The sequence below is a fragment of the Manihot esculenta genome, chromosome 8, assembly GCF_001659605.2.
Source record: "Manihot esculenta cultivar AM560-2 chromosome 8, M.esculenta_v8, whole genome shotgun sequence".
In the NCBI taxonomy this organism is placed as follows: domain Eukaryota; kingdom Viridiplantae; phylum Streptophyta; class Magnoliopsida; order Malpighiales; family Euphorbiaceae; genus Manihot; species Manihot esculenta.
Window position 1 is genome coordinate 1,461,220 of NC_035168.2, and position 24,280 is coordinate 1,485,499.

Sequence of the window (24,280 nt, forward strand, 5' to 3'; positions counted from 1 at the left end):
TATATTTTAAAAATAGTATTTATAAAAATAAAAAAATATTTAAATTTAATTAAATTCAAAATACATGCAAGTGATTTTCTATAATTATTATATTTAGAATGGAAGAATAAGTAACACTTAACTTAAAAGTTTATTTAAAAAAATTAAATATCAGTTATGATTGTATTATGATTTTTTGAATTCTTTGCATACATATTAATTTTTTTAAAAGAAGCTAAATTTTAAAATATATATTACTAGTTTAAATATATTTTATAATATTATTAATTAAAATTAATGGAATTGATTTTAATTCATTTCACTAATTTAAAATGAATTTTTAGTCTAATGTGGGACTGATTCAGATTCAGACTTTTTTGTTGGATATATGTTGCCATCTTAAAGGTTATCTAGTTTTGATTAAAAAGTAGCGTAATATACAGTATAGTCTCTGATAAAATTTATAATTTAATTTATATTTATTTCATAATAAATAATTTTATTTTTTATTTTTTATTTAATTAATAAAATAATTTTTATTTTAATTATATTATTAATCAATTATTAATTAAAAAATTAATTTAAATTAAAGAGATTAAATTGTTATAACTATAAAAACTAAATTTTTATAAATATTTAAATTTAAAATGATTAAATTGTTATAAAAAATAAAATTTAAAAATTAAATTATTGTAGTTTAACGGTTAATTTTAATAAAATGATTATTTTATTAATAAAATAAAATTTTAAAAGTTATATTATTTATTATTAAAATAATAAAAATTAAATTATAAATTTTGCTGTATCATAAATTATCCTAAAAATTATTATTGAATTGAGTTATTGAGATTGAGGCAGGATTTTTTTCTTTTATTTCGCTTTGATTTTAATTTAATTGCAGTGCAATTTAAAGAAATTTTAAAAAAATATTTCTTTTATTAAAAAGAGTAATTTAATTTCAAATCAATTTAAATAAAATGAAAATAATTTCAATATCTTAAATAAAAAACCCTATACATGGACCGACCAACATTTAATTAAGCAAAAACATGGATTTAGACATGCAAAAACAAAATTTGGTTAATGATGGTGTGGGTCCATTAAGCATGAGATTGTATTGTAGTGTGCTTAAATCATGAAATTAATTAATTAATTATATAGTATAATGATGGGTTAAAATTAAGAGCATGATTAGCTACTCATTAAATGTTAATGGTGTTGTTTAATGTTGTGGTTAACAGATTAATTAAGTGGATAATGAGACAATTGTATCCTATCCTCATCAACAGTAATAGTTTTGTCTTTATTTTAAGAGGGACCAATCATTTACCATTGGCTGCTACAACTATTCTATTATATGGTAATTTGTTTTTTTCTTTTTTATTAATTACTGAATATTTATATGAGTCTGACTTATAAAAGGAGATCCAACGGTATGTTCAGATGATGATGACATTTAGAGTAGAGATGCAATTTAATAGATTCATCGTTAATTTATAATCGATTCTATTAAATTTTTGTATTTAATCTTACGAAAGAAAATCTGTTAAATTAAAAAAAAACAAAAAAACCATCGAAAATATTTTTAATAGAGACCCTTCAATATTTAAGTTACATACAAAATTATCTGAAATTTATTAATATAAATTTTTTTTTAAAGAGTATATTTTAAAAGTTCTTTTATGAGTACATGAAAGAGGGAGAAAGATTATAGAGGGAGATTAATAGAGAGAAATGAACCCATATGAGATGAGAGAGCTCAAGAGAAAGAGAAGAGAAATAGAGCTAGTTTAGAAAAAGAAATTACTTCCGGAGGGATTAAGCCTTTTATAGGTTAGATCAGTGATATATAATGGAGAGTTATTATGATGACATTTAATGTCAAGTCCCATCAAATTTGGCGTGGACAATATTTGATAAGTATGTTACGCGACTCATAAATAATTGGTAGATTTAACTCACACTTTATTTGCCATGCACTTCGCATTAGTCCATCTTTCCGCATGCTAGTTCAATGCCTCTGAGAGAGTTAGAGGGATCGATTATTGTGTGGAAAGTTAATGCTTTCACTTTGATTTTATTAGATATTGCTTGGTTTATATAACTTTTATTGAGACCGATAGTTTTCGAATGTCAATATCCGTGTGATATGAACATTGAAAAGATTGGTCTGTTTATTCCCGATATTAAAGGAATTGAAAGTGCTAATGATCTGATTTTTATATTTTATAAGTCGAATTTATATTTCTTTCAAATCACGTGTATACATATTTTAATTTTAATATACTTTTTTATATGTTATTTGGTATATGAAATTGAACTCTTACAAAATTTTCACTTAAAAATGAACGGTTAAATTTCATTTTCAGTAGGACAATTTAGTGGGTGTTGGAATTTTTTTTTAATAAACGAAAAGGTAGGGGGTCTCAGCTGTCCAAATTTAAAGTGTTATACTAGATGCCATTAATTAATATCAATATTCCACCTAATTACATTAATTAATGATCAGATAATTAGAATATATTATCTATTTCAAAATATAATAAAAGCTGAATGAATCAACAAGAAGTTGGTTAGTAGTACACAACTGATTTCTATATAAATTTATTATGAATTAGTTCCGTCTTTTTACGCAAGTAGAAATACTACTAGGCTCAGGCTGAATAAAAAATTATACATATTTTTTTAAAATATTTATTAAATGAAAATAACTATACATATTTTTTAAATATTTATAGAATTTTGAGTTTTTTATTAGAATTAAAAAAGTAGTAATGAATAGTCATCCATATACTGCTAAAAGGGACTACCAAGCAGCAGCTAGTTTAGTGTATATTTGTGTACGTGGAGAGAAAATAAGTTGATCACTAAACCCAAGTTATACAGAGCCTTATTTTAAATGATGTTGCACGTTTGGTCACTTGAGAAAAAGGAGCTATCCGTAAATTATTAATTGTTTATGGATTATTTTTTTTAAAATAGGAGTTGAGGGAGTCGAATCGTAGACCTTTCAAGGCTACAGGATGCACTTTCCACCAGGCTAAGTCTTGGAGTGCATTGTTTATGGATTATTAAATTATCAATTATTTATTGAAGAAATTCGATAGTTGTTGTAGTGAAATAAGCTTTGGAATTCATTTGATGTGGGGAACATAGTGGGGTTTGTGAATCCATTTTATATGGGTGGATAAAGTCTTAGCTGTCCAAATTTAAAGTGTGCTAATAGATACACTTAATTAGTGTTAATATTTAATCTAATAATATTGATTAGCAAAATCACATAATTAGAAATATATTATCTACTACAAAGCATAATTATATAATGAGATTAAATGAAGATTTAAACCCTAAACAATTCTCCAACCTTCTTAATTAACAAATCACCTCAAATTTTAATGCATCAAAGCTTCCTATGTGCATGCCATTTGGAACCCTTCAGCATATTCTTTTTTATTAAAAAAAATACTAATTAATTTATATAATATGATAAAATTTATTAATTAGTCATTTAATTTTTAAAAAATATAATTAAATATTCTAAATGTTTTAAAAAATTTACTAGTTAATCTCTCCGTTAATTTTTTTGTTAAATATTTTATTATTTAATCCTATAATTTTGAAAAACTTATTAGTTGATTTTTTAAATTTTAAAAAAATTTACTAATTAGTCTCTCCGTATCAGCTGTATTTTAAACTTTTTTGTAATACATAACTGTTAAAACTAACGGAGAGATTAATTAATAGACTTTTTAAAACGTTAGAAATATTTTAACGTATCTTTTAAAATTGAGAGATCAATCAGTGAATTTTTTCGTATCAGAGGAATTAAATAGTAATTTATCTAAAAGAATAGAATAATTCACGCTTAATTATATAAATTCAATTGATTTTTTTGAATTTTTTTTTTTCTAAGTGTTATGTACCTACAAATAGTGGTAGGTATATATATGTAGAGAAAGTGATGGATATACTGGTGAGAAGAGAAGAGACCACCAAGGCAGTACACCCACTTTGCTGTATGCACGTTGAAGCCAAATAAGTTGATCACCAAACCTAACATGGAGGACTTTTTAAAAAAAAAAGTTTAAAAAATGGTGTTGCACGTTTGGATGTCAATAATTTATTTGGTCTGTTGTGAAAAAGGAGCTCTCTAGTAACGTACTCATACAAAATGGTTCATAACCCAAATGTGTCAAAATTAAAATTTTATAATAAAAAGGTGCATAACTCAGCGTTTAGACGAAAGGGATTATATGGTTAAATATTAAAAATTAATAATAAAATAATTAAAATACTTTATCTAAAAATTAGAAATGAACTATTCGGCCAAACTATGTACATAGAAGAGTATAATAGGTAGAATATTCGGAAAAATCTATTTAAACTCAATCCCATTTAATACATATTCAACATCTCAACTCTTCTAAATTTAATTAATGATTATTTAAAATTTTCAAATAAAATCTCAAATTGAATTATTATTAAAACTCTCGAATAATCAATTCATCCAAATTAAGTCTTCATTTATTTTTACTATTAAAAATATGTAAATGTCTTTTTTACTTTTTTAAATGAATAAATTATACTTAAATTTTTAAATTCTAATATAATTAATAAATCAATTTCTATATTTTTAAAAATATATATTTAAATATTTAAAAGAATATTTAAATCTTCGTTAACTTATGTATATAATATCTTATTTAACTAATTTTTAACACTTTTTATTATTTTATTTTTATATACATATTAAAAAAAATAATTTTTTATTAATTTTAAAATATTAAATTTTATTAAATATTAAAAAATATTTTAAAAATTATATAAAATTAAATAGAGTATAATAGTTAATTTATATATAAAAAATAAATGATAATTTAAAAAAAATTATACTATGAAGGGAATACATTGTTTTTCATTTTACCAAGTATATGTTATTTAAAATCCATGAAGAGCAAATCATACAAAACAGAAACCGATTTCAAATTTCAGAATTAATATATACGTATCTTACCATCACATCCAGTGAGCCTGGGTAATTATTACAGCTTTTAATGTTACCACTTTGTTTTTCCTTTTTTTGGTTCGAATGATGAGCACTTTGTTGAATGATTATCTGCAATATGCACATGGGAACGTGGTAAAATTGGCTGGTATAGATTTTTGAGTGGGACAACCGACAATAGCCATCCCAACTTCCGCTTTCTTCTTTGCTATTGATCCAAACTCCAAACACAAATCATGAAAGGCTACCCTTTCATGTTTATTTTTTAGATTAATTTATATATGATTATAAAAAATATTTAAAATTGTTTTATGTTCTACATTTATTACAATAGTAAGGAATCAAGTCAATGGAACATGTTTAAATAAACTAAATCAAGTGGACTAATAATAATCTTTTCTAATTTGTACGTACTTAATTTCTCATTGGCAAATTGGTTATTAGAGTTCTTGTATAGAGATAACCGCTGAGTTTCACTACTCCGATATAAGGTCTAACTCATGATAGCGGTCGGGCCCCTTTAACAAGCCGGCTTGGACCACCCAACCTTGAGGTCGGACCTCCCGTGAGTTTCAGCCCTTTCAACACTAAACTCGGCTCTGGAACGTGACAGGAGAAAGGACAACGTGACAGGAAAAAGGACAGCAGGTCCAGTCATCTCGCAGTCTTGTCTACACGCGCGCCGAGAAAATTAAATGGCCGTCTGGCGTAGAGAGGACATCTAACGGTTCCGTACGTACGGGCCTGTATGACAGAGATAGATGACACTATAGCTGAGGGGCCGTTAAACCCTATTTCTCTTTGGATCTCAGATCATCAAGATCCAAGGTTAATTCTCGATTAGAAATCAAATAAGGACTCATCATTACCTTTATTCACACTAAATTTTATGATTAATTTTATATTTTTTTAAAATATTTAAGTTCATAAAACTGTGCTGCTAAAAATTAATTTTACGTGCCAAAAAAGCTTCCTTTGTACTGTAAAAATAGATTTAAAAGCATTTAATTTAATTGTTGAAGGCACTTAATAGCTAATAAGTATTCAAAAAGTTAAACTAAATATTCAGTCAAGTTTGAAAAAATAAATTAATAGCTAATAAAAATTGATATAAGATTTATCAATTGTATTTTAGATCAAATTTATAATTACAATTATTTTTATTAATTAATATCTGGTTTAATTTTATTTTTTTAAAATCATATTACACTTTTAAAATTTATTAATTTTAATTTTTTCAAATTAAATTTTTATATAATAAATTATTTAAAATTACAAAACATTATAAATATAATTAAATTAGTAATAATATTTTTTTTAAAACTTATAATATTTTACTATTATATTAAAACGTTTTGTATATGTGAAAAATAATTATACTTTAAAATTATATTTTTAATTATTATATATTGTATAATAAATTAATATTTATATTTATTTTATTAATATAATATATTATAGTTTTATAATATTTTACTATTATATTGAAACGTTTTGTATATGTATGGAGGATAATTATATTTTAAAAATTTATTTTTAATTATTATATATTATATAATAAATTAATATTTATATTTATTTTATTAATAAAATATATTATTATATACTCTTATCAGTATAACAATTACATATAATTTATTAAATACTTAAATTATATCAATTATAATTAATTATCAGCTACCACTCACAATGAGTTAATATAATTAATTATCAACTACCAATCACAATGAACTCTATACTACCCATCAGTAATAACTATTAATTATATTCAACCGTTATATTAAAAAAAATTATTTTTTTATTTATCTCAAATTATAAGCAATTTTATTTCTTTAGATAGCAATTTACTAATTAACTTCCTAATATACTCTTATTTGATATGATTTGAAAAATAAAAAATATTTATTTCAATAAATAAAGTATATTCATATATTTTTTAAAAATATTTTTTAATTTCATGTAAAAAACATAGACTTATTTTTTTTTGGTAGACCTAAGTATCTATAAGTCTATTATTAAATGGAAATTAAATTATATAAAGAGTAAAAATTATTTTAATGTTCACTTAAAAAAATATATATATTTTACACTCATCCAATTATCGATGATAAAAAAATAGACTTATTTTAATAGAATAAATAAAGTATCCTATTTTATATAAAAAAAATCTAGTGTAATAAATTATATATAAATATAAAATAATTAGAAGGGTAGGAAGATATTCTCTCCTTCATTAATGTAGACTAAAGTATTGTCATTATCAAACAAATAAATAAAAGCTATAAATGAACCATACATGTAGTATGGTCGGTAAATAAATAAATTATTTTATAACCAAAGTTGGCTAAAGCATCTTGTCCCTTTCGACTTCTCCATTCACAACATGATATCTGCAACTTGCCCTATGCCGGCAACCGCCCATTTCCACCGCCGATTACTATATTTATATACTTCCTATTATTGTCTTTATCATAATTTTCCAAGACCATTTATTAATTTATATTCCATGGTAGTGCTGTGTAGATGATCTCACCTCAGAAAATATCATCGATCACTAGCTTCCTTTCACTTTCGTTGGCCCACCACCTAGAGTAGCTATTTCTTTCTGTGGCACTGTTTGTAAGTTTCATTGTCGTTTGGCATTTACAGAGAATGCAAAAGTTGCTATTTTTATAAATGGATCCTTTGTGGGTATCCTTGGATGTCAAACAATTTTTAATTTATGTTCATTATTTTTTAATATTAGGGTGGGAGACCAAAATGGCAAATGAATATAAGTCTATTTTTGTTTTTGTCATTTTGTTGTGGTAAAGGTGAGTTAATGCCTGACCTGCCTGTGGCAGTTTACGTAATAGCATATCGCTCAGTGGCGGAATCAGGAGTTTCTCTTTGGTAGGACACCGGCCGTGTCGCTGCGGCACCATCGGCTACGCCGCTGCAGCACCTTCATGCCCTTCAAAACATTTTCCGATTGCCGGTACGGCACGTGTGCCTTGCCGTAACTTCCCTCCGCCCCTGATATCGCCCGCGGAACCAAGTCATTACTAGCAAGAAGTGTTTTCTCAATAACACGCTCAATAATCCATCATGATTCATAAGTGGGCTTTATTGCTCTAATGATATATGTTTTTTTTATAATAATCAAGAATTTAATGAATTTCTATTTGACTTAATTAATTAAACCTTATGATAAGGACCTCCACGTTTATTTATTACATGGTTTTGTTTTTTTTTAATATATTTTTACTTTATTTTTTAACATAAACATGACATAATGTTATTTTTTAAAAATTAATTTAATTAATAAATTTATAAGGTTGAGTGTTTATATGCATATGCTGCCACTCAAAGAAATAGTCAAAATATTTCCTTTATATATTTCATCTGTTGGCAATCCAATAAAAGCTGACCCTTATAAGCATATGGTTCTTTTAAATCGTTTAATAATTATTTTATTTTATTTTTTCTAGGTTATCTATGTATAAATTTATTAGGGCTTGTTATTTTATATAAAACGCTTATAAAAATTCTTCATCAGACCAAGTCTATATAAATTTAAAATATAAATATATGTTATTTTTATATAAATTTACGAAATAGTAGAAGGGAAAATTTAAAAGGAGAGCTGATGAAAACATAAGAAAATCATCAACTACTAAACATTCTTTTAGGTTGCCCATTATTTCTTGGTTATGATTTACTTGAAGTTTTTGCCCTCAAATGTCTGACCAAACTGCCAATTCTTAGGAGCACATTTCGACGAAATTGAGTATTTGCCATCACTTGTTTGAACTCTAAAGGAGAGTGCTTCTCCAACCAGGTGAGCACTGCATTTCCAAGTGGAACCCCAATCTCTTTCAAATTTTATCCACTTATTACCCTTGTCCTTTCCCTTCACTTCAAGACAAATAACATCTCCAGCTCCACCAACGTTCCATACTATGACTTGGTTGAACCATGGATTCCCCAATATTGTGAACCTGATTCCTCCTTTCTTCTTGCATGGAACCCTGCACCCAATACAAAAGCCATATATAAATCCATTACCTTTTAATAGACCTACCCCTAGGCCGATTTCATGTGGGAATTACTGGTTCGTCTGGCTTCCTGGTTTGAAACAGTTTCGATTTGAAATGGCTACACTCAATTCTAATTTCGACTTAAACCCAATTCATATTTCATGTATTAAAATTCATAACAAGAAATATTATAACTGTCTTTTAAAAAAATATTTTTAAATTATGCAAGTTTTAGTTTGCCATTGGTGGTTTTGAGCTTACTTTAGTTCTAGTTTATAGGGACGAGGGTTTGATTAGATTGATTTAAAATTAAATCAAATTAAATAAATCAAAATTAAAATTTTATTATTTGTGAAAAATGAATTAAATCGAAATCAGATAGAAACCAAACTGAATGAAATATGTTTGTTTCGATTTGACTTAATCAGTCAGTTAGATCTTTTAATAAACTTTTTATTTTTTACACTTAATTTAGTTAATCTCTTTATATTATAAAAAATAATATAATATTGCTATATTAATTCAGTTCAATTTTATCAATTTTTTATTAAAATCAAATCGAATTAAAATTTTTAAAAATTAAAATCGATCAAACTAAAATTTTAAATTTATTCAATTTGATCATTTTTTTTTATTTAAATCGAATACTGACCGCTGCTAAGAGATTTGGGCTCGAAACTAACCTGCGGTATTTGACAGGAATGACTCCAGCAGTGTGATCTGCGAGTTGGCTGAAGACAGGCTTGGCTATATCGAAATGCTCAAGTGGGGGATTGCACCACCCTCCATTATCACTTGGTTGAGATGGATTTGGCGGGCAAAGATCTGTTGCTGTAACACGCAGAGATCCTGACTTGCACCATTTTGGATCTTCTACACATTTAATTTCATAACAAGCACCGCAGGCCTCCCCTTTTTTGAACAATGTTTCGCTTACAGCTGCTGTGTTGAGGCCGTAGCCTTCTGCTACAACATCTTTATAGTCACATGCTCCCCCTGCAATTTTCCACCCAATAATTAAGTTTTAATAATCTCCTTGAAGAAGAATAAGGAGAAAGAAGATATATAAAAATATTACCAAATGATGATGTGCTGCCATCATAAAAGGTGGCACGAGCCTTGGTCCATGGCCCTGCCTTGAATTTTGGCTTATAAGGTATGACAGGTTGAGTATGTTCACTTAATTGTCGTCCAATTGCATGGATAGCAGATAGCTTTGCTTCGCAATTAACCAATGCAATAGCTAACAGTAATAATGTGGCTGAGAGGGCTCTCAAAGGCGATGCCATGCTGCTGGGCACAATTACAACTTTTGGCAATTCGCCTTTGCTTCTTCTTTATTTTGTTTTATTTAATATGTAATATATTTTTGTCAATCCTTGCAGAAGCTATGGATATTTATATGTATGGAATTTAGCCAATGTTTGGTTGCGATTGATATGGGTTTCTATTGTTAGAGCAATTCTTTTGAGAGGAGCTTAGTGAATTTAGGCAGGAGCATGGACAAGCTAAGCTTTCGCTGTTTTTAATTTATCTTTTATTTTGAATAAAGGAATTAAAGAGATCTATTTTTTCCCGGAAGAAGTATATTAGTCCATTTTTTAGAATAAATAACTAATAAGAATAAGAAATGTATATTAAAAAGAAAACTTGTACATGTATTCTTATATTTTAATTATTTATATTAAATATATATTTAACCTTTTTCAATTTTAAAAATGTTATTTGAGCATTGAAATATTTTACATTTTTTATTATTATATTTACCTACAATCCTTTTAAATTTAAATTTTCAATTAAAAAATATGAGCAATTTAAAAATTATGAGAAAGTATGGATAAAAAGCCAAACCATATATTGAAAATTCAGGAAGGAGAATGTGTAATTTAAATTGTAAATCATACACTTTTTTTATTTATTTTAGGAAATGTTGTAGAAAGACAATAAATAAAAGCACACTTTTTATTGAATGAAATTACATGAATGACCTCATTCATCCCATTTATTACAATCAACTTGATCCACCAAAATTTTTCATAGCATATACTTTAATAACGGTGTATCAATTGCTTCCACGCGTCCTTGTTCTTCGAGTAATGCTCAATCTCCGCCTGCAAAAACCAATCATACTCGTCATAAGTTGCATTGAGAATAGTGGCTTGACCCAGAAATAGTTGGCCTACCCAACTGGGCTGAATCATCCAGTCAGGTTTCAGGTCAAAACCATGTTGTTTTTAAAAAAGATTCCGACCAAATTGGATCAAACTAAGACCTGAGATCAGCCCAATCCTGATCCTCCTCAACTGGGCCCAGAACAGACCACGGTCACCCCTTAGAGAAAATGTTACATTAAATACTGTTTACAGATGACCACAAAAACTTGAACCATGGTGTTAAAAAGTTGGTTGGTTACCCAAAAATAAATGAATTGGCAAAATAAACCATGCGATTTTCAATCGTAAATGTATTTTTACTTTAATATTTTTAACTTATAAAATTTTTAAGGCACAAGTTTCAATCAGTTGACAAAGTTTTACAGAAGCTGTTCTAATCTCAAGAGAAAGAAACATATTTTGAACATACCTTGCGAACTCCTTTTATAGCAATCACAAGCTTTTTCCCAATTAGATCCTCCAAGACATCGTCTTTCTTTAGAGCTTCTAGAGACTCGGAAAGCGATTTGGGCAATCTATTTACTTTTCCATCCAAGTATAAAGGATTGACATCTGTTTCAAAGTTTAAAATTTAAAAAAAAAAAAACAGTAAACTGTTCACATAGAATGAAACCCAAGGCAACATCATCATCTGCTAATTGCACGGTGAATCTACGAATCATAAACTCAAAATAAAAACATAATAATGATGTACCAAGACATTTGAACCACTTTCCAACACATTGAATCTTCAGAAATATAATCTTACCAACAGGTTCAGGCAAAGAAAGATGCCTTCTAAGGCCATCAATGCCTGCAGCAAGTACAGCAGCCAAGCTCAAGTACGGATTTGCACATCCATCAAAACATTTAATTTCAAAGTTGCTAATAAAACCGTCTTTTATCCCTGGTGGGCAAGCAGTTCTTATTGGAGCTTCCTTGTTTTCTTTTCCCCAGCATTGGTATGCTCCACTCCACGTGTTGGGTTGTATTCGATCATAGCTACAAAAAATGAAAATTCATGAGATAATTAATTATGATAGTTGCCAAAAGCAAATTTCAAGCCAGTATGCAGGCAATGTCACGAAGAACCTACTTAGGAGCAGTGTCCAAAATGCAACTGTTTCCGCAATTTGTACATCCAAGAAAGTTCAGAAACACAATCATGTATACCCATTTATTTGAGCAACTGTCCTGTTGAATCTTACTCAAGTAGAACCCAAAAAGCAAAAATACTTGCGCAAGGCAAATGTTTTACGAAAGACTATAAGCCCACAGCCCCAGCCAACAAATGCTCTATAATCATGTATTTAGTAGATAATGAGGAACAAACAATAATTAGCAATGGTAAAAAAATTAACACTATCATCAAATTTGAAAGAAACCTATTTGGAATTGGTGCTGTGAAAGCCAAAATTGAAGGAAGATGATGTAGAACCCCTGCCATAAACTCCTCACCAACAGTTGAAATTCCATGCCTACTGGAACCAGATGCCATAAAAACATTCTCTCCATTCTGACACAAGCTGATATGAACATGGGATCCAGAACCAAGGTCATCCAGTGCATACCTAGGCAAAATACAGAGGTCAGTATTCAATGCAGAGAAATTCATTTATTTATCTCACACATAAGGGAAAAATAAGTTATAATTTCCAAAAGCAAACTAGAGAAGTAATACTTAACAATACAAGGGTAGCTAAATGGTTAGACAAACTTACAAGTTACAACATCAAATGATTATTCACATTTACCAGGGAGTTTTTTTATTAAACAATAGAAGCCATTTTTACACAAAACATGAGGTAGCTTATCAACAAATTGGGCATGTAAAGACCAAATATTTCCCCAGAAAAAAAAAAGACCAACTAAAATCAGCTGCATTAACCAAATATAAGCAATAAAATATGAATTAGAATAAAATAACCATCCACAACTGGGCCTGGGATTAACCTGGAGTTATCATTTTTAAATCCATAGAAATCTCTATGGGCATCTTCTCCCAAAAATTCCAACAACTGGGTATATTAGATTAAGAAAGTATGAAGTTATCAATATGAAGACAAAATCATGAACCTACTTAGGCACAAAAGTTGCCAGTAATCCGTGTTTCCTTGCAATAGCCCTAATAACCTCTCTGGAAAAAATCAGGTTGTCAGCAGAGTGTGTACATGCTGTGTGCCCCAAGACTATTTCATACTGGCCTTTCCCAGCTTCTGCATGTAACTGCAACAGTTTTAAAAGCAGAAAATATTTTATTGTTTTTTGGATCAATAAGTCAAGATAAAAGCACATTAAGATATTCAATTTTGATCAGTTTTTCAATTCAGAAAAAAGAGTTATGCTGTTAGAAGTTTCCCAGCTAATTAAATTATCGAAAACCAACCTATTATTGCTCTTGGTTTACCAGTATACATAATTGAGAAAAACATGTATATAAGAGATGAATGCATAAAAATACCAGCAAATCATGACCCAAAAGTCAACACCATCAATGAAATTATAGTTTTGAAGACATCAATTTGAGCAAGACATCATTCTACCTTGCCATTCATGCATGTGCTTGATGTTAAGCTACATGAATAATGAAGCATTGGTTTTATTAATCTCAACTAAAAACTCTTTTGAGTTCGAGATCTGGGGGTGATGAGATTGTGAGAAGTGGGTGATATTGGGGAGGCTTAAGAGTCCAACTGTTTGAGACAAGACAAGTAACATCCAAATTTTTTTTACTTGGCAATAAGCATGGTAACTTTAAACCTTTGACCTTGGGACTAGACCCGTCGGGTTCTGAAAACCATGGCAATAATCACATTATTAATTCCCAAATTTTGAATGTAATGTCAGTATTATTTGAGTTTCAACTACACCTGCTCCACGATAATATTTAATGATTGAAGCGCAGCAACAACTTCATGAAATAAAGGAGCAGCAGAGTCATATCCTGATGCAGAGCAATACGGAACTAAATCAATTGGCACCCATTCTTCTTTCCCTTCCCTGCAAAAACGTATGGCTTAAGTTCAGTAATATTTCTCACAGCCCATTTTCATGCTTGAAGGACCTTGGGTTTATACTGTGTCACACGCTTTAAGAGCACAAATTCATTTTCAAATCCTGCATCCATTACCTGAAAATATGACATTAGAAATTCAGACAAATACCATAATAACATAAATCTACATGCTATCAATTGCAAGACTATTAAGATACAAAATATCTGTCTTACTAAGTTAAATTCTTCTTTTAGAACCTTTGAAACCCTTCGTAAGGCCTCCCTTGGGCAATACTCCCATGCTTCACCAGGTCTAAGCTGCATGTCAGCCAAAACCATTTCCTCTACTTCCATCCTATTGCAAAAGGATATGGCATTGATTAAATTAGGTGGACTAACAAACACATATAGATACTAAAATAGATAACAAATTAACAAAAACTGAACATTCAAATGCAAGTGAACCAATAACAACCAGTGAAGGATATATGAATGTTAATTGTACATCTAGAATGTAGATAACACCTTAACTAGGCAATAAAGGAAATGCTATAGGGGTGGGGTAACCCTCGCTCAAAGCTTTCCATTTTCATATTTCTTCCTCTTCTAGCTGTTCTCCTTTTGATCTACGAAACAACCATAAAAAACAAAACGCTAGGTCCACAAAAGCCAAAGACCTTTCTGACTACACAGTCCTTATCTTGACATATATTCCTAGCTTCAAGATGGAACAAAATATCTTGAGATATCTCCTTTGTCCTTACGAAGAAGTTACAGTAAAAACACAAGCCAGGACGGGCTATAGTTTCCCCAACAAGCACTTGCTATTGACATTCAGCTAAATTGTAATTTCAGAAAAAGAAAGCTTTCTTGGTGCTCATGTATGCCACTGTGAGACTTAGTTTTCATTTGCAGACCAATCTAATGCAGTTGACTGAACAGAAAGCAGACGTTGCTCAATCACACAACATAGTTCAAGAATGTGGCAACCGGCAAGTTTTGGTGCTTCTTAATCAAGATTACAAAACGCTAAGGCATTAGTTTTTCTTCCTAATGTCCCAACATGGTATCAAAGTCTTTTCAGGCAAGTTTCACGTTTCAAATGTTCAGACTTGGGCGTGAATGGGGTTTATTGTCCTACATCAGTTTTGGAAAAGGATTTAAAAATTCCTTAAGTTAGCTTTTACAGTGAAGTTAGCTCCAATCCATTTTTTCAACGCTTCCTAAGGCCAACTTAATATCATGTAGATCTTTTATCTTTCTAGTTGTATCCATGGTACACCCATGTTGCTGATTTGGGTAATAATACATTGAATTTAAGAACCATGCCTGAGCTATCCAAGTATGAATTTTCCAGTTCCCAAACCTATGCTTTATCTAAGAACTTTAAGTTATATATATATATATAAAAGTAAAATCTTATGTCATAGTTGACTTTAAGCATATGATTCAGATTGGAACTCTTGATTGTTAAACCTTTTACCAGTGGAGCATTGCAACAGAAGATTATAGAACCCGGTGTTGTCCACTTTTCATATGCAAAGCAACACAAAAATCTTCGTAGTAAAACCTTAATTACTTCAGGCATCTCACACCTACTCCTAGGCCTATTTTGAGAGAGGCAGCCTATGCAGCACTAGTAGATTAACCTCAGAATACTTCAAGTTGGTGATGCTAAGGAAACTAAGAATGTGGAGCTAGGGAGTAATTGCCTTTCCGGAAGGCTTAATCAAAGGTTTGATCTGGTCTACGTTCATGTTTGAGCAAAGATGTGTACCACTTCTTTTTATTTCCACACATTATCTTTATTAGACAGTGAAATTATAGAGCTTCTGAAGCCATATAGTTGGAACTAAAAGTTAAAAAGGAAAACATGAAAACAGGTAGAAATAATTGATAGTGTAAGAGGCCAGTGAAATTTCTCAAGCTACAAATAGTACCATGGGATTCTCCGTTTAGTTGTTAAATCAGGGATCAACCTAATCCCACCCGCTCCAGTCAGATTAGTTTCATCTGCTGGACCATCAGCGAATGAAGTCATTGCCATACTTGCAAAACTCAAACCAACACCATTTTTCTTCACAACATTGTTGAAGCGTTTTAGAGGAACAACCTGAAAAGATAAATCACATTGAAAAAAAAAATCAAATGAAATAGAGCTAACTTGGTGATAACAATCAAAGTATAATCACCTAGAATTTCACAAGTTTCCACACGTATAAGACCAAAATAGTCCTGAACAAATTTTCCCTAACGAAGTACTCCAACAGAATCGTAGATGGAACAGTCAAGCTAAGGAAAACAGAAAAAGACAAAAAAGAAGTTTAAAGAAACAAACACTTACACGACATCTATGTTGTCCCGATGCATCAACCCATAGGATACGAACAAGTGAAACACCACTGTCTGAAGAACTATTGTCAATGTTCACAGAGTTTGCAGATACAATATCCTTTGATTTAAATGCTTTTACACCCATATTAATCTTGTATAACTTAATTGCATTTCGTGCTAAGATGTCTTTAGCTGCTTCAATAGCTTCACCAACTGTGAGGTCACCATCACAGCATGCATCACGTAGCACAGTAAAAATGCATTCGCGTGTTTTTTTTGCACCTATAAAAACGAGAAGCAGAAGTTTGAAACAATGTTCTTCGTAGCTAATGTGCTTATAGGAAATATATGAAAACAATAAGTTTGAAAAAATAAATGGTCATCTGTCTATTAACTTCATATTTATCAAAGAAGTAGTGTAGATACTATTCTCATGCTTCCATATGTTCATTTTTCTAAGAATTATTTAGATAGTAACAATGGGGATGATATGAGCAGTTTTGATGCGTCAGGAATGAGGGCCAAAATCCACAACCTTTGAGAGTCTGCTATAGGAAGAATTATAGCAAGAAAAATGATTTGAGAAGGGGACTAATGGAAGGGAATGAATTGGAGGTTATGCAGTTAGAGGGATTAGCAGATGGTGGTCCACAGGGCCCAATCATCATTAAATCATCTATCAGCTACAAGTAAGAGTTTCTCAGTTGTTATAGGCATATTCGATATTTTCTTGTAAATTCGGCAATGCTAGCTTCAGCTAGTTTGGAAATTTCTCCAGCCAACTAATTTCCTTTGTGAATTCCTGTTTTAGATTGTTTTATTAAAATTTAGATTATTTTATTAAAATTTCTCCAGCTAAATTAAATGATTAAGTTTTAAATTATTTTATTAAAATTTTAAATTCAAATTTAGATTGTTTATGATCTTATTTAATTTTTTAATTATATATTATATATATAAATGGTAGGTATATCAACAATTCTAAGCAATTGAATCTCTTATTCTGCTCTTCTCCTAAAAAAAACCAACAAGGACCAATGGCACATGCAAAGCACTTACAAAATCAAGTACAGATTTTCAGATCAATAAAAGCATTATCAAGATTGGATGTCATATTGTATCAGTTCACAAGAACTTGAACAAACCTAAGTAGTATGTTTCAGGAAATGCGTAGCCATCAGTGCTGAACATAACCTGCAAGTTTACTTATGTTTTGCATCAAATGTCATAGCAATGAAACAAATATACCAGCATGAATACACAAACAAAAGTTGTCGACTATTTTTCAGGATGTTCCAAAATACACGCAGATTTTCATAAAATTCAAAAAATTTCAGAGTGGTTTTCCAATTCTACCCACCATTAACTTCATAGTCAACTCTGAAGTTAATTGTAACTTTATATTTTCAAGGCAAATGACTCCAAATAAAGAGAAAGATGCCCATTTTAGAATATGATGAGGGGCATACGAGAAAGAATGGAATGAAAAATGTGAGTTGGCATAACATTAAATATGTTTTCTTAAACAATGTGAAAAATGGAAAGCAACAAGCTTTTTTGGGAGTACTATAATCAGGGGTGGATACACAGTGGGGCTATGAGGCACTTGCCCCCAAAAGGTTTCTCTATAATTATATATAAATTTTATCCTTTACCTCCACTTAAAAAAAAAATTTTGATCTCATTATTCCTAAAATTTTTATCATAAATATGATAAAATTTTTATCATTACACGCACTTAAAAATAAAATTTTAAGTCCAAGTATTTTTGTAAATAAAAGTAAACACTGTTAGTGTGTTATTTAACATTCGATTCGATAAAAAATTGATCATTGTTAAATAAGCAGAACTGGAACTCAATTTTTAAATTCGTTAAATAAATAAGTTGAATTTAAACCATGCAGCATTTAGTTTATAAAAACTTATGAATAAACTCACAAGTAGACTTATTGAGCAAGATCGCGAATAGATATAGGCTCTTATTTATAAAACTAATCAACCGACTCATTTTTATAAAAATTTATATTATTTTTATATTTTCTAAGGATTTATATTATTTTTATATTTTATAAATTTGTGGTTATATTTATTTAAAATTTCATTTCTAAAAAAAATATTATTTAAAATTATAATATAAGCATTATAAAATAATATATTTATAGAATATGATTATTTATAATTTAAATCTAAATTGTAATATGAAAACTTAGTATTATTATGATTTAAATTATAATATGAAAACTTAGTCTAATTATGATATAAAACATAAGTTTAGAGTATCAAATAATAAATGTATTCTTAAAATAAATTAATAATTGTTATGTAATATTATAAATACTATTTCAATCATGATATAAGTAATATTAGATGATAGGGTAAAAAAATAATATTAGATAATAAATACTATCAATTTCTAATATATATTTAATTATTTTTATATATTTTTTAATATTAAACTTTAAAAGATCAAGTTACAATAAACGATAATTATTACTATTATTTTATATATCTCCCTTCCTTTTTTTTCAATAATTTTCGTAGAGTTTTAATTTTAAAAAGATTAAAAGTAAAGTTTTATTTTATTTAATCTTTAAATATTAAATATAAATACTTTATCAATTTTTAAAATGTATAACACATTTATTTATAATATATTTAAATCATTTATTCATATAAATTTGAATTAAGATTTTTTTAAAAAAATATATTTATTTATTTAAAATGTTTTAAAATCTTACAATTAAATATTTTCTATGAAAAACTTTAAAAGTATATTAAAAATAAAGTATTAATAAATGTTAAATAAAATACATTTTTATTGATAAATACAAAATTTTAATAATTTTAGTTATATATTTTATCTATAAAATTTTAACAATTTTAATTATATATAATGTATTAAGATAAAATTATTGATATAAAATAAACTAAATAAATTAAAAAAAAAAAAAGAAAAAAAAAAGTGGATGTAGGACAATCCCATTCCACATCGAAAGAAGGAAAAGTAGGAAAAGTTATCCTTCCCAATAAAAAGTGAAGTCCATCCCTCTACTTTATCATGATTACGTATTATGACTTGTGATTATCAGAAGAGTTTAAAATATTTAATTTATAATAAAATATATATTTAGTTAAATTTATTTTTAAATGTCATTCGAATTAAAACTCAAACTTCAACTCGAATTAAATTAGAATCGAAATTAAATACGAGTGGAGTTTAAATTGATTTTAAATATATTTAATATTTTATAAATCGATCTCAATTACACTCCCTAACCTACAAATTTCTATTTTAAGAAGATGTAATTTTTATCCTTTCCTCACTTACAAATAAAATTTTATACCCATTAATTGATTAAACTCTCAATTATTATATTTTGTACCCTTTAATTTATTAAACTCTCAATTATTATAGTCTATTCATTGGGTTTAATAAACTAATAGTTATTTTAGCTCATTATTTATGTATATCTTTATTACCTATTTCACCTATATATTTAAATCCGTAATTATTATTTTCCCTCTCTAAGATTAAATACTAGATTCGCCCCTGACTAGAAGCCGCAGGCGCCTGCACCTCTCATTGACAAATACGTGACCACTCTCACATGTCCATACAGACAGAACACTAGAAGTAAACGACATGGCATTTGTCAAAGTATGAAAAAAAAAGAAGTTCAATTATGTCTATGGTTTTTAGAAGAAAATCCAGCAAGAACTTCCACAAAACAAATTGACAAGAATATCTTCTCTTTCAAATCTCTCAATTGAGATTGTAATCACCTTATTAATTGGAGCTAGCTCCAGAATTTCTTTGAGTGAAGATATCATCCCGTGGACACTGAGCTTAGGAACTGCCAAGCCAATGTCAAGGTACACCTGAAAGCAAAAGGATTAAAGCAAAGTGAATGACAAGACATAAATACATAGTAGAAAATAAATGTCATAATTAGAAGGGATGTTAACATCATAAACACATGCACAAAGAGTAAAGAGATTCACTACCTGAGCATAAACTGAGGCTAGATATGATGCTTCCTTTGAAAATGGATATGATGCATGTAAAAGGACAAAACGACAATTGGTAAATCTCTCATCCTCAAGAACCATTCGAAGATGAAGGGGATTGGACAACCTTAGATCCAAACCTTTGTCTCCAAAACTAAATGTGAGAGGAAACAGTAAAGCAAAAAATAATAACAAAAAGAAAAATAAAAGATCAGGAATACTGACAGAAAAGCAAATGCTCTCTATTGTAGCTAAATACAGGACAAAGAAAGGTAACTTTAATCTTAAGGACTTGTCAGGAAATTCTCAGAGGCAGACTTAGTCCTCCTCTCCCTGACATGGATGCCAGATGCTTGAACTTCAAACAATTTAAGCACAGATTTCATTCACTTAAGCACACTTTCATGAATGAAATCCATAATAGACATTTAAAAGTTAGATCCAATTAGATTCGACAGATATGACAGCATTTTCAATCAACTGCACAGACACCTTGGACTTGTTTACTTAAAGAAAATTGATTCAGTTTCCTGAAAAAAAAAATTCTAAGAAAATTGGAAAACAGAATTTTTTGTTCACATATGTCAATTTTCCAAATGGAGAACTGGAAAACCAGTTTTCCAACATTTAACTAATATTTAGAAAACAATTTTAAAGTTTTCCACCGTTTTCCTTTATAATGAAATTTTGTTTTCTAACTATTTTCCAAATGAAAAACAATTAACTCTTTTAGCAAAAAATTACATTATAATATTTTTATAACTAAAATTAAATAATTATTTTTAAAAAATTAAAAATTAATTATATTATCACAAACTACATTACTAATACATGATTAAAAAAAAATTAAAAGTAACATTTAATTAAGTTTCAAATAAATTTTTGAATAATTTATTTTTCAATTTCAAAAGTTATGAGTCTTTTTTATTATTTAAATTTGATAACAAGTTTTTATTATTGAGAGGTGAACGCGTTTTCCTTATTCTTACTTATTTTCCACAGAAATGAAAATACAATTTCCTTAGAAAATGGAAAATGGAAAACAAAAAATTGTTTTCCATAAGTAAATACACCCCTTTATGTCCAAGTTTCCAAGTCCTTGTCCCACACCTTTCAGCCATCGATATGAGCATAAAGTGAATTTAAGAACTCCAAAATTTTATTGTACCCTGTGTGTATCTGCATTGGCAAGTCAAACTGTAGAGCAACCTCCAAACTACGAGTGAAAATATGGTCGATAAAGCTTTTATTTACAAGGCGAACAGGTTTGCCAGCTGGAAAAGGAATTGGTTAATATAACTTGACATAGGAACAGAAAATTACCCATCCATGCATAATGCTTACCATGTAAAACTTCAGCAAGACCTTCCTCAGCATCTTTTTTAGTAACATTTGTATTGATTTCTAGGCCACTAAGATATGCAGCTATGCTTTTCAAGCCAACTATTTTATTAGCAGATGTAATAAACTGTAAGGAATTAACTAAAACAGTGCAGCTCTTCTTATTACAGAGAGATTAATGGCATCAGGAAATGAGCACAGATAATTGAAAGGATATGACCTCAAGTTCTCCATGAAGGTTTCAGTGAACTTATCCAATGTCCAAGTTGATCCATCTAGCAACTCCTAAAAAATACCCAAAAAAAAAATCTTATGAAAAATTTTATTGAAAGGAAAGAGAAAATTGATGGCTGCAGTTAAGGAATGCTAATATGTCAATAGGAAGAACTTTTGTTTATTTCAAAGTTAGAAATAGAAGCACACGAGTTTGAAGAGTTGTAATCAGAATCCACTAAAAAGGGCAAAAGAAGCAACGATGGCTAATTATTAATTTCTACCTTTAGATCATAGGTGAAACATGTAAAGTTCTATACACGTGATTTGATCAAGGCTCCCATACCATTATCATAATAAGGCAATTATGGAAATTGGACATCAAAATAGATTCAAAATACGAATAGAAAATTTCAACCAGCTGAGCAATAAAGCAAAACCTAGTCGTAGTACTCATTGAAGTTGATGAGCATACAAGTTTAATCATTTTGATGAAACGAAAAGAGATAATAAGAACGATGTGGCACAACAATGTTTGCAACAAGATGTTGGTCATGCTTGCAATACCCATAATCACAAATGAAATTATGAAAAGTAAAAGGAAATACAACTCACTTTATCCAGAATTGCTTCAGCCAAGCGTTCAATTCGCAGTATTCGACCAACAAATGGAGTGAAATTCTTATGCCATTGAACATCATGCATCTTGTCCAACTTGAATCCATCATCAATGAGAACTGCAGAGATTCCTGCAGCTTCAAAGCATTTAACCATAATGGACTCCAAACCTGAAGATATGCGATGCTCTTCAACAACTTGCAAGGAATTCTCACAGCCATATAATTCAGCTACTTCCCTCAAATTCCTCTTCCATAACAAAAAAAAAAAAAAAAAAACCACTTCAATCAGGATGGAAGCCACGGAGCCAGATTTCCAAAATCACAAAACACATTCACGTACTATTACCAAAAGATTCATTAAAAAAACAGCACATCAAACTCTTAATTAATTGAGAAATAATTTTCCGATTACACTTTGATAAAATATCATCTAACACAAAATTTAATAAACAAACGAAACGCTTAGTAAGCAAATAGGCGATCAAAATATAAAGAAACAAAACAAGGAAATTCAGCTGTGCCAAAAGCAAAAGTCCGTACATGACAATCATCAACTACATTCAACGAGCAGCAGAAACTAAACAAAACATGGCGAACCACAACCGAATCAAACCCGAACTTAGCAAGTCGTTAAGCAAATGAAGGCAAACCGAGAGTCTAAACAAACAAGTACAGAAATATACAAACGTAGATACCTTGAAGGAGAGAGAGTGAGGAACGAAGGATAAGGCCTCGCCAGCAGCTCCAGAGAAGGCATTAATGAAAGGAAAGGAGGAATCGAGAGGGACGATGTTGTGAGCGTGAGCGTCGACAATCATAACCTTCTCTATCGCCTGTCTGAGCTCTTCAAACTCCATTTCACGCTCAATGAACTTCAGCACCACTCTCGCACTCTGTTGACGGATGGTTTGGAGATGAAGCTGTGAGAGCTGGTTTGCTCAAAAGCATGAAGCAGCAAAGTTAATGCGTGTCCGTAACATAGCATTTATGGAAATCACATAGACTGTTATTACCGCTAAATAGTAGTACAAAATAAAAATAATTTAAATAGAAGCAGATGAAAGGACGAGATTATCAGAACTTCACTTCCTCTATATTGTGCTTCAAAATGAAGGCCCTGTCAGAAGCAAGTTACATCATCACACGTGATCAAATCTCCAAAAATCTTTTTTTATTAAAAATCTTATTAACTATTTTCATAGCTTAACCATTTTATTGATGTATTAATTTTTATTTGCTTAATATATAAGTTTGCTTGTTTTGTTTTTTCCTTAAAAAAAAAGTTGTCTTGAAAAATATTTAGATTGATCAGGCCACTAATCTAAAGCACCTCTTATATTGAAATAATAGATTTCATCTTTTTTTTTTCATAATAAGACTTATTTATTTATACTAGAAAGTATTTGGTTTATTGCAGATGGATCCTGAAAAAAACCTTTGGTATTCTCTCTCTGCTGCGTTCATTGTCGTATCTCAAAATGAATAGAAAGAGAAATTGTTCTATGTTGGGAAACTCCATATAATGACGTTGGTGGAGTTTTGCCCCTCAACATACGTTTATCGCGTGCCGTCTATTTCAAGAAAAATGCGTGCTACTGTTATACTTGGATGAG

General features: G+C 29.2%; 2 protein-coding genes across 2 annotated transcripts; both read right to left on the bottom strand.

The window, feature by feature from the left end:
- Window positions 1-8,668: 8,668 nt before the first annotated feature.
- Window positions 8,669-10,292, bottom strand: LOC110620304 (expansin-A4). The gene is made up of 3 exons (XM_021763991.2): window positions 10,082-10,292; window positions 9,687-9,999; window positions 8,669-8,994 (listed from the first exon to the last, which is right to left on the bottom strand). The coding sequence occupies exons 1-3, from the start codon at window positions 10,290-10,292 to the stop codon at window positions 8,682-8,684; spliced, it is 837 nt and encodes a 278-aa protein (XP_021619683.1). The 3' UTR covers window positions 8,669-8,681.
- Window positions 10,293-10,947: 655 nt separating this feature from the next.
- On the bottom strand, window positions 10,948-23,740 carry LOC110620302 (protein fluG). The gene is made up of 18 exons (XM_021763990.2): window positions 23,363-23,740; window positions 22,663-22,914; window positions 22,052-22,119; window positions 21,838-21,953; window positions 21,662-21,767; window positions 20,491-20,647; window positions 20,269-20,364; window positions 17,631-17,679; window positions 16,496-16,767; window positions 16,092-16,264; window positions 14,386-14,506; window positions 14,234-14,286; window positions 14,027-14,156; window positions 13,237-13,382; window positions 12,542-12,727; window positions 11,926-12,158; window positions 11,587-11,729; window positions 10,948-11,114 (listed from the first exon to the last, which is right to left on the bottom strand). The coding sequence occupies exons 1-18, from the start codon at window positions 23,522-23,524 to the stop codon at window positions 11,052-11,054; spliced, it is 2,526 nt and encodes an 841-aa protein (XP_021619682.1). The 5' UTR covers window positions 23,525-23,740; the 3' UTR covers window positions 10,948-11,051.
- Between the last annotated feature and the right edge of the window lie 540 nt (window positions 23,741-24,280).

Bases quoted from the DNA above. Each gene is read 5' to 3' on its own strand.
- LOC110620304 (XM_021763991.2), bottom strand. From the start codon at position 10,292: ATGGCATCGCCTTTGAGAGCCCTCTCAGCCACATTATTACTGTTAGCT. The intron at 10,000-10,081 runs GTAATATTTTTA...GGAAAATTGCAG, and splicing joins TGGCAGCACATCATCATTTG to GGGGAGCATGTGACTATAAA. The intron at 8,995-9,686 runs GTTAGTTTCGAG...TATTGGGTGCAG, and splicing joins ATTCCTGTCAAATACCGCAG to GGTTCCATGCAAGAAGAAAG.
- LOC110620302 (XM_021763990.2), bottom strand. From the start codon at position 23,524: ATGGAGTTTGAAGAGCTCAGACAGGCGATAGAGAAGGTTATGATTGTC. The intron at 14,157-14,233 runs GTATAAACCCAA...ACGTTTTTGCAG, and splicing joins CTCTTAAAGCGTGTGACACA to GGAAGGGAAAGAAGAATGGG. The intron at 12,728-13,236 runs GTAGGTTCATGA...TATTTTGCCTAG, and splicing joins CTGGCAACTTTTGTGCCTAA to GTATGCACTGGATGACCTTG.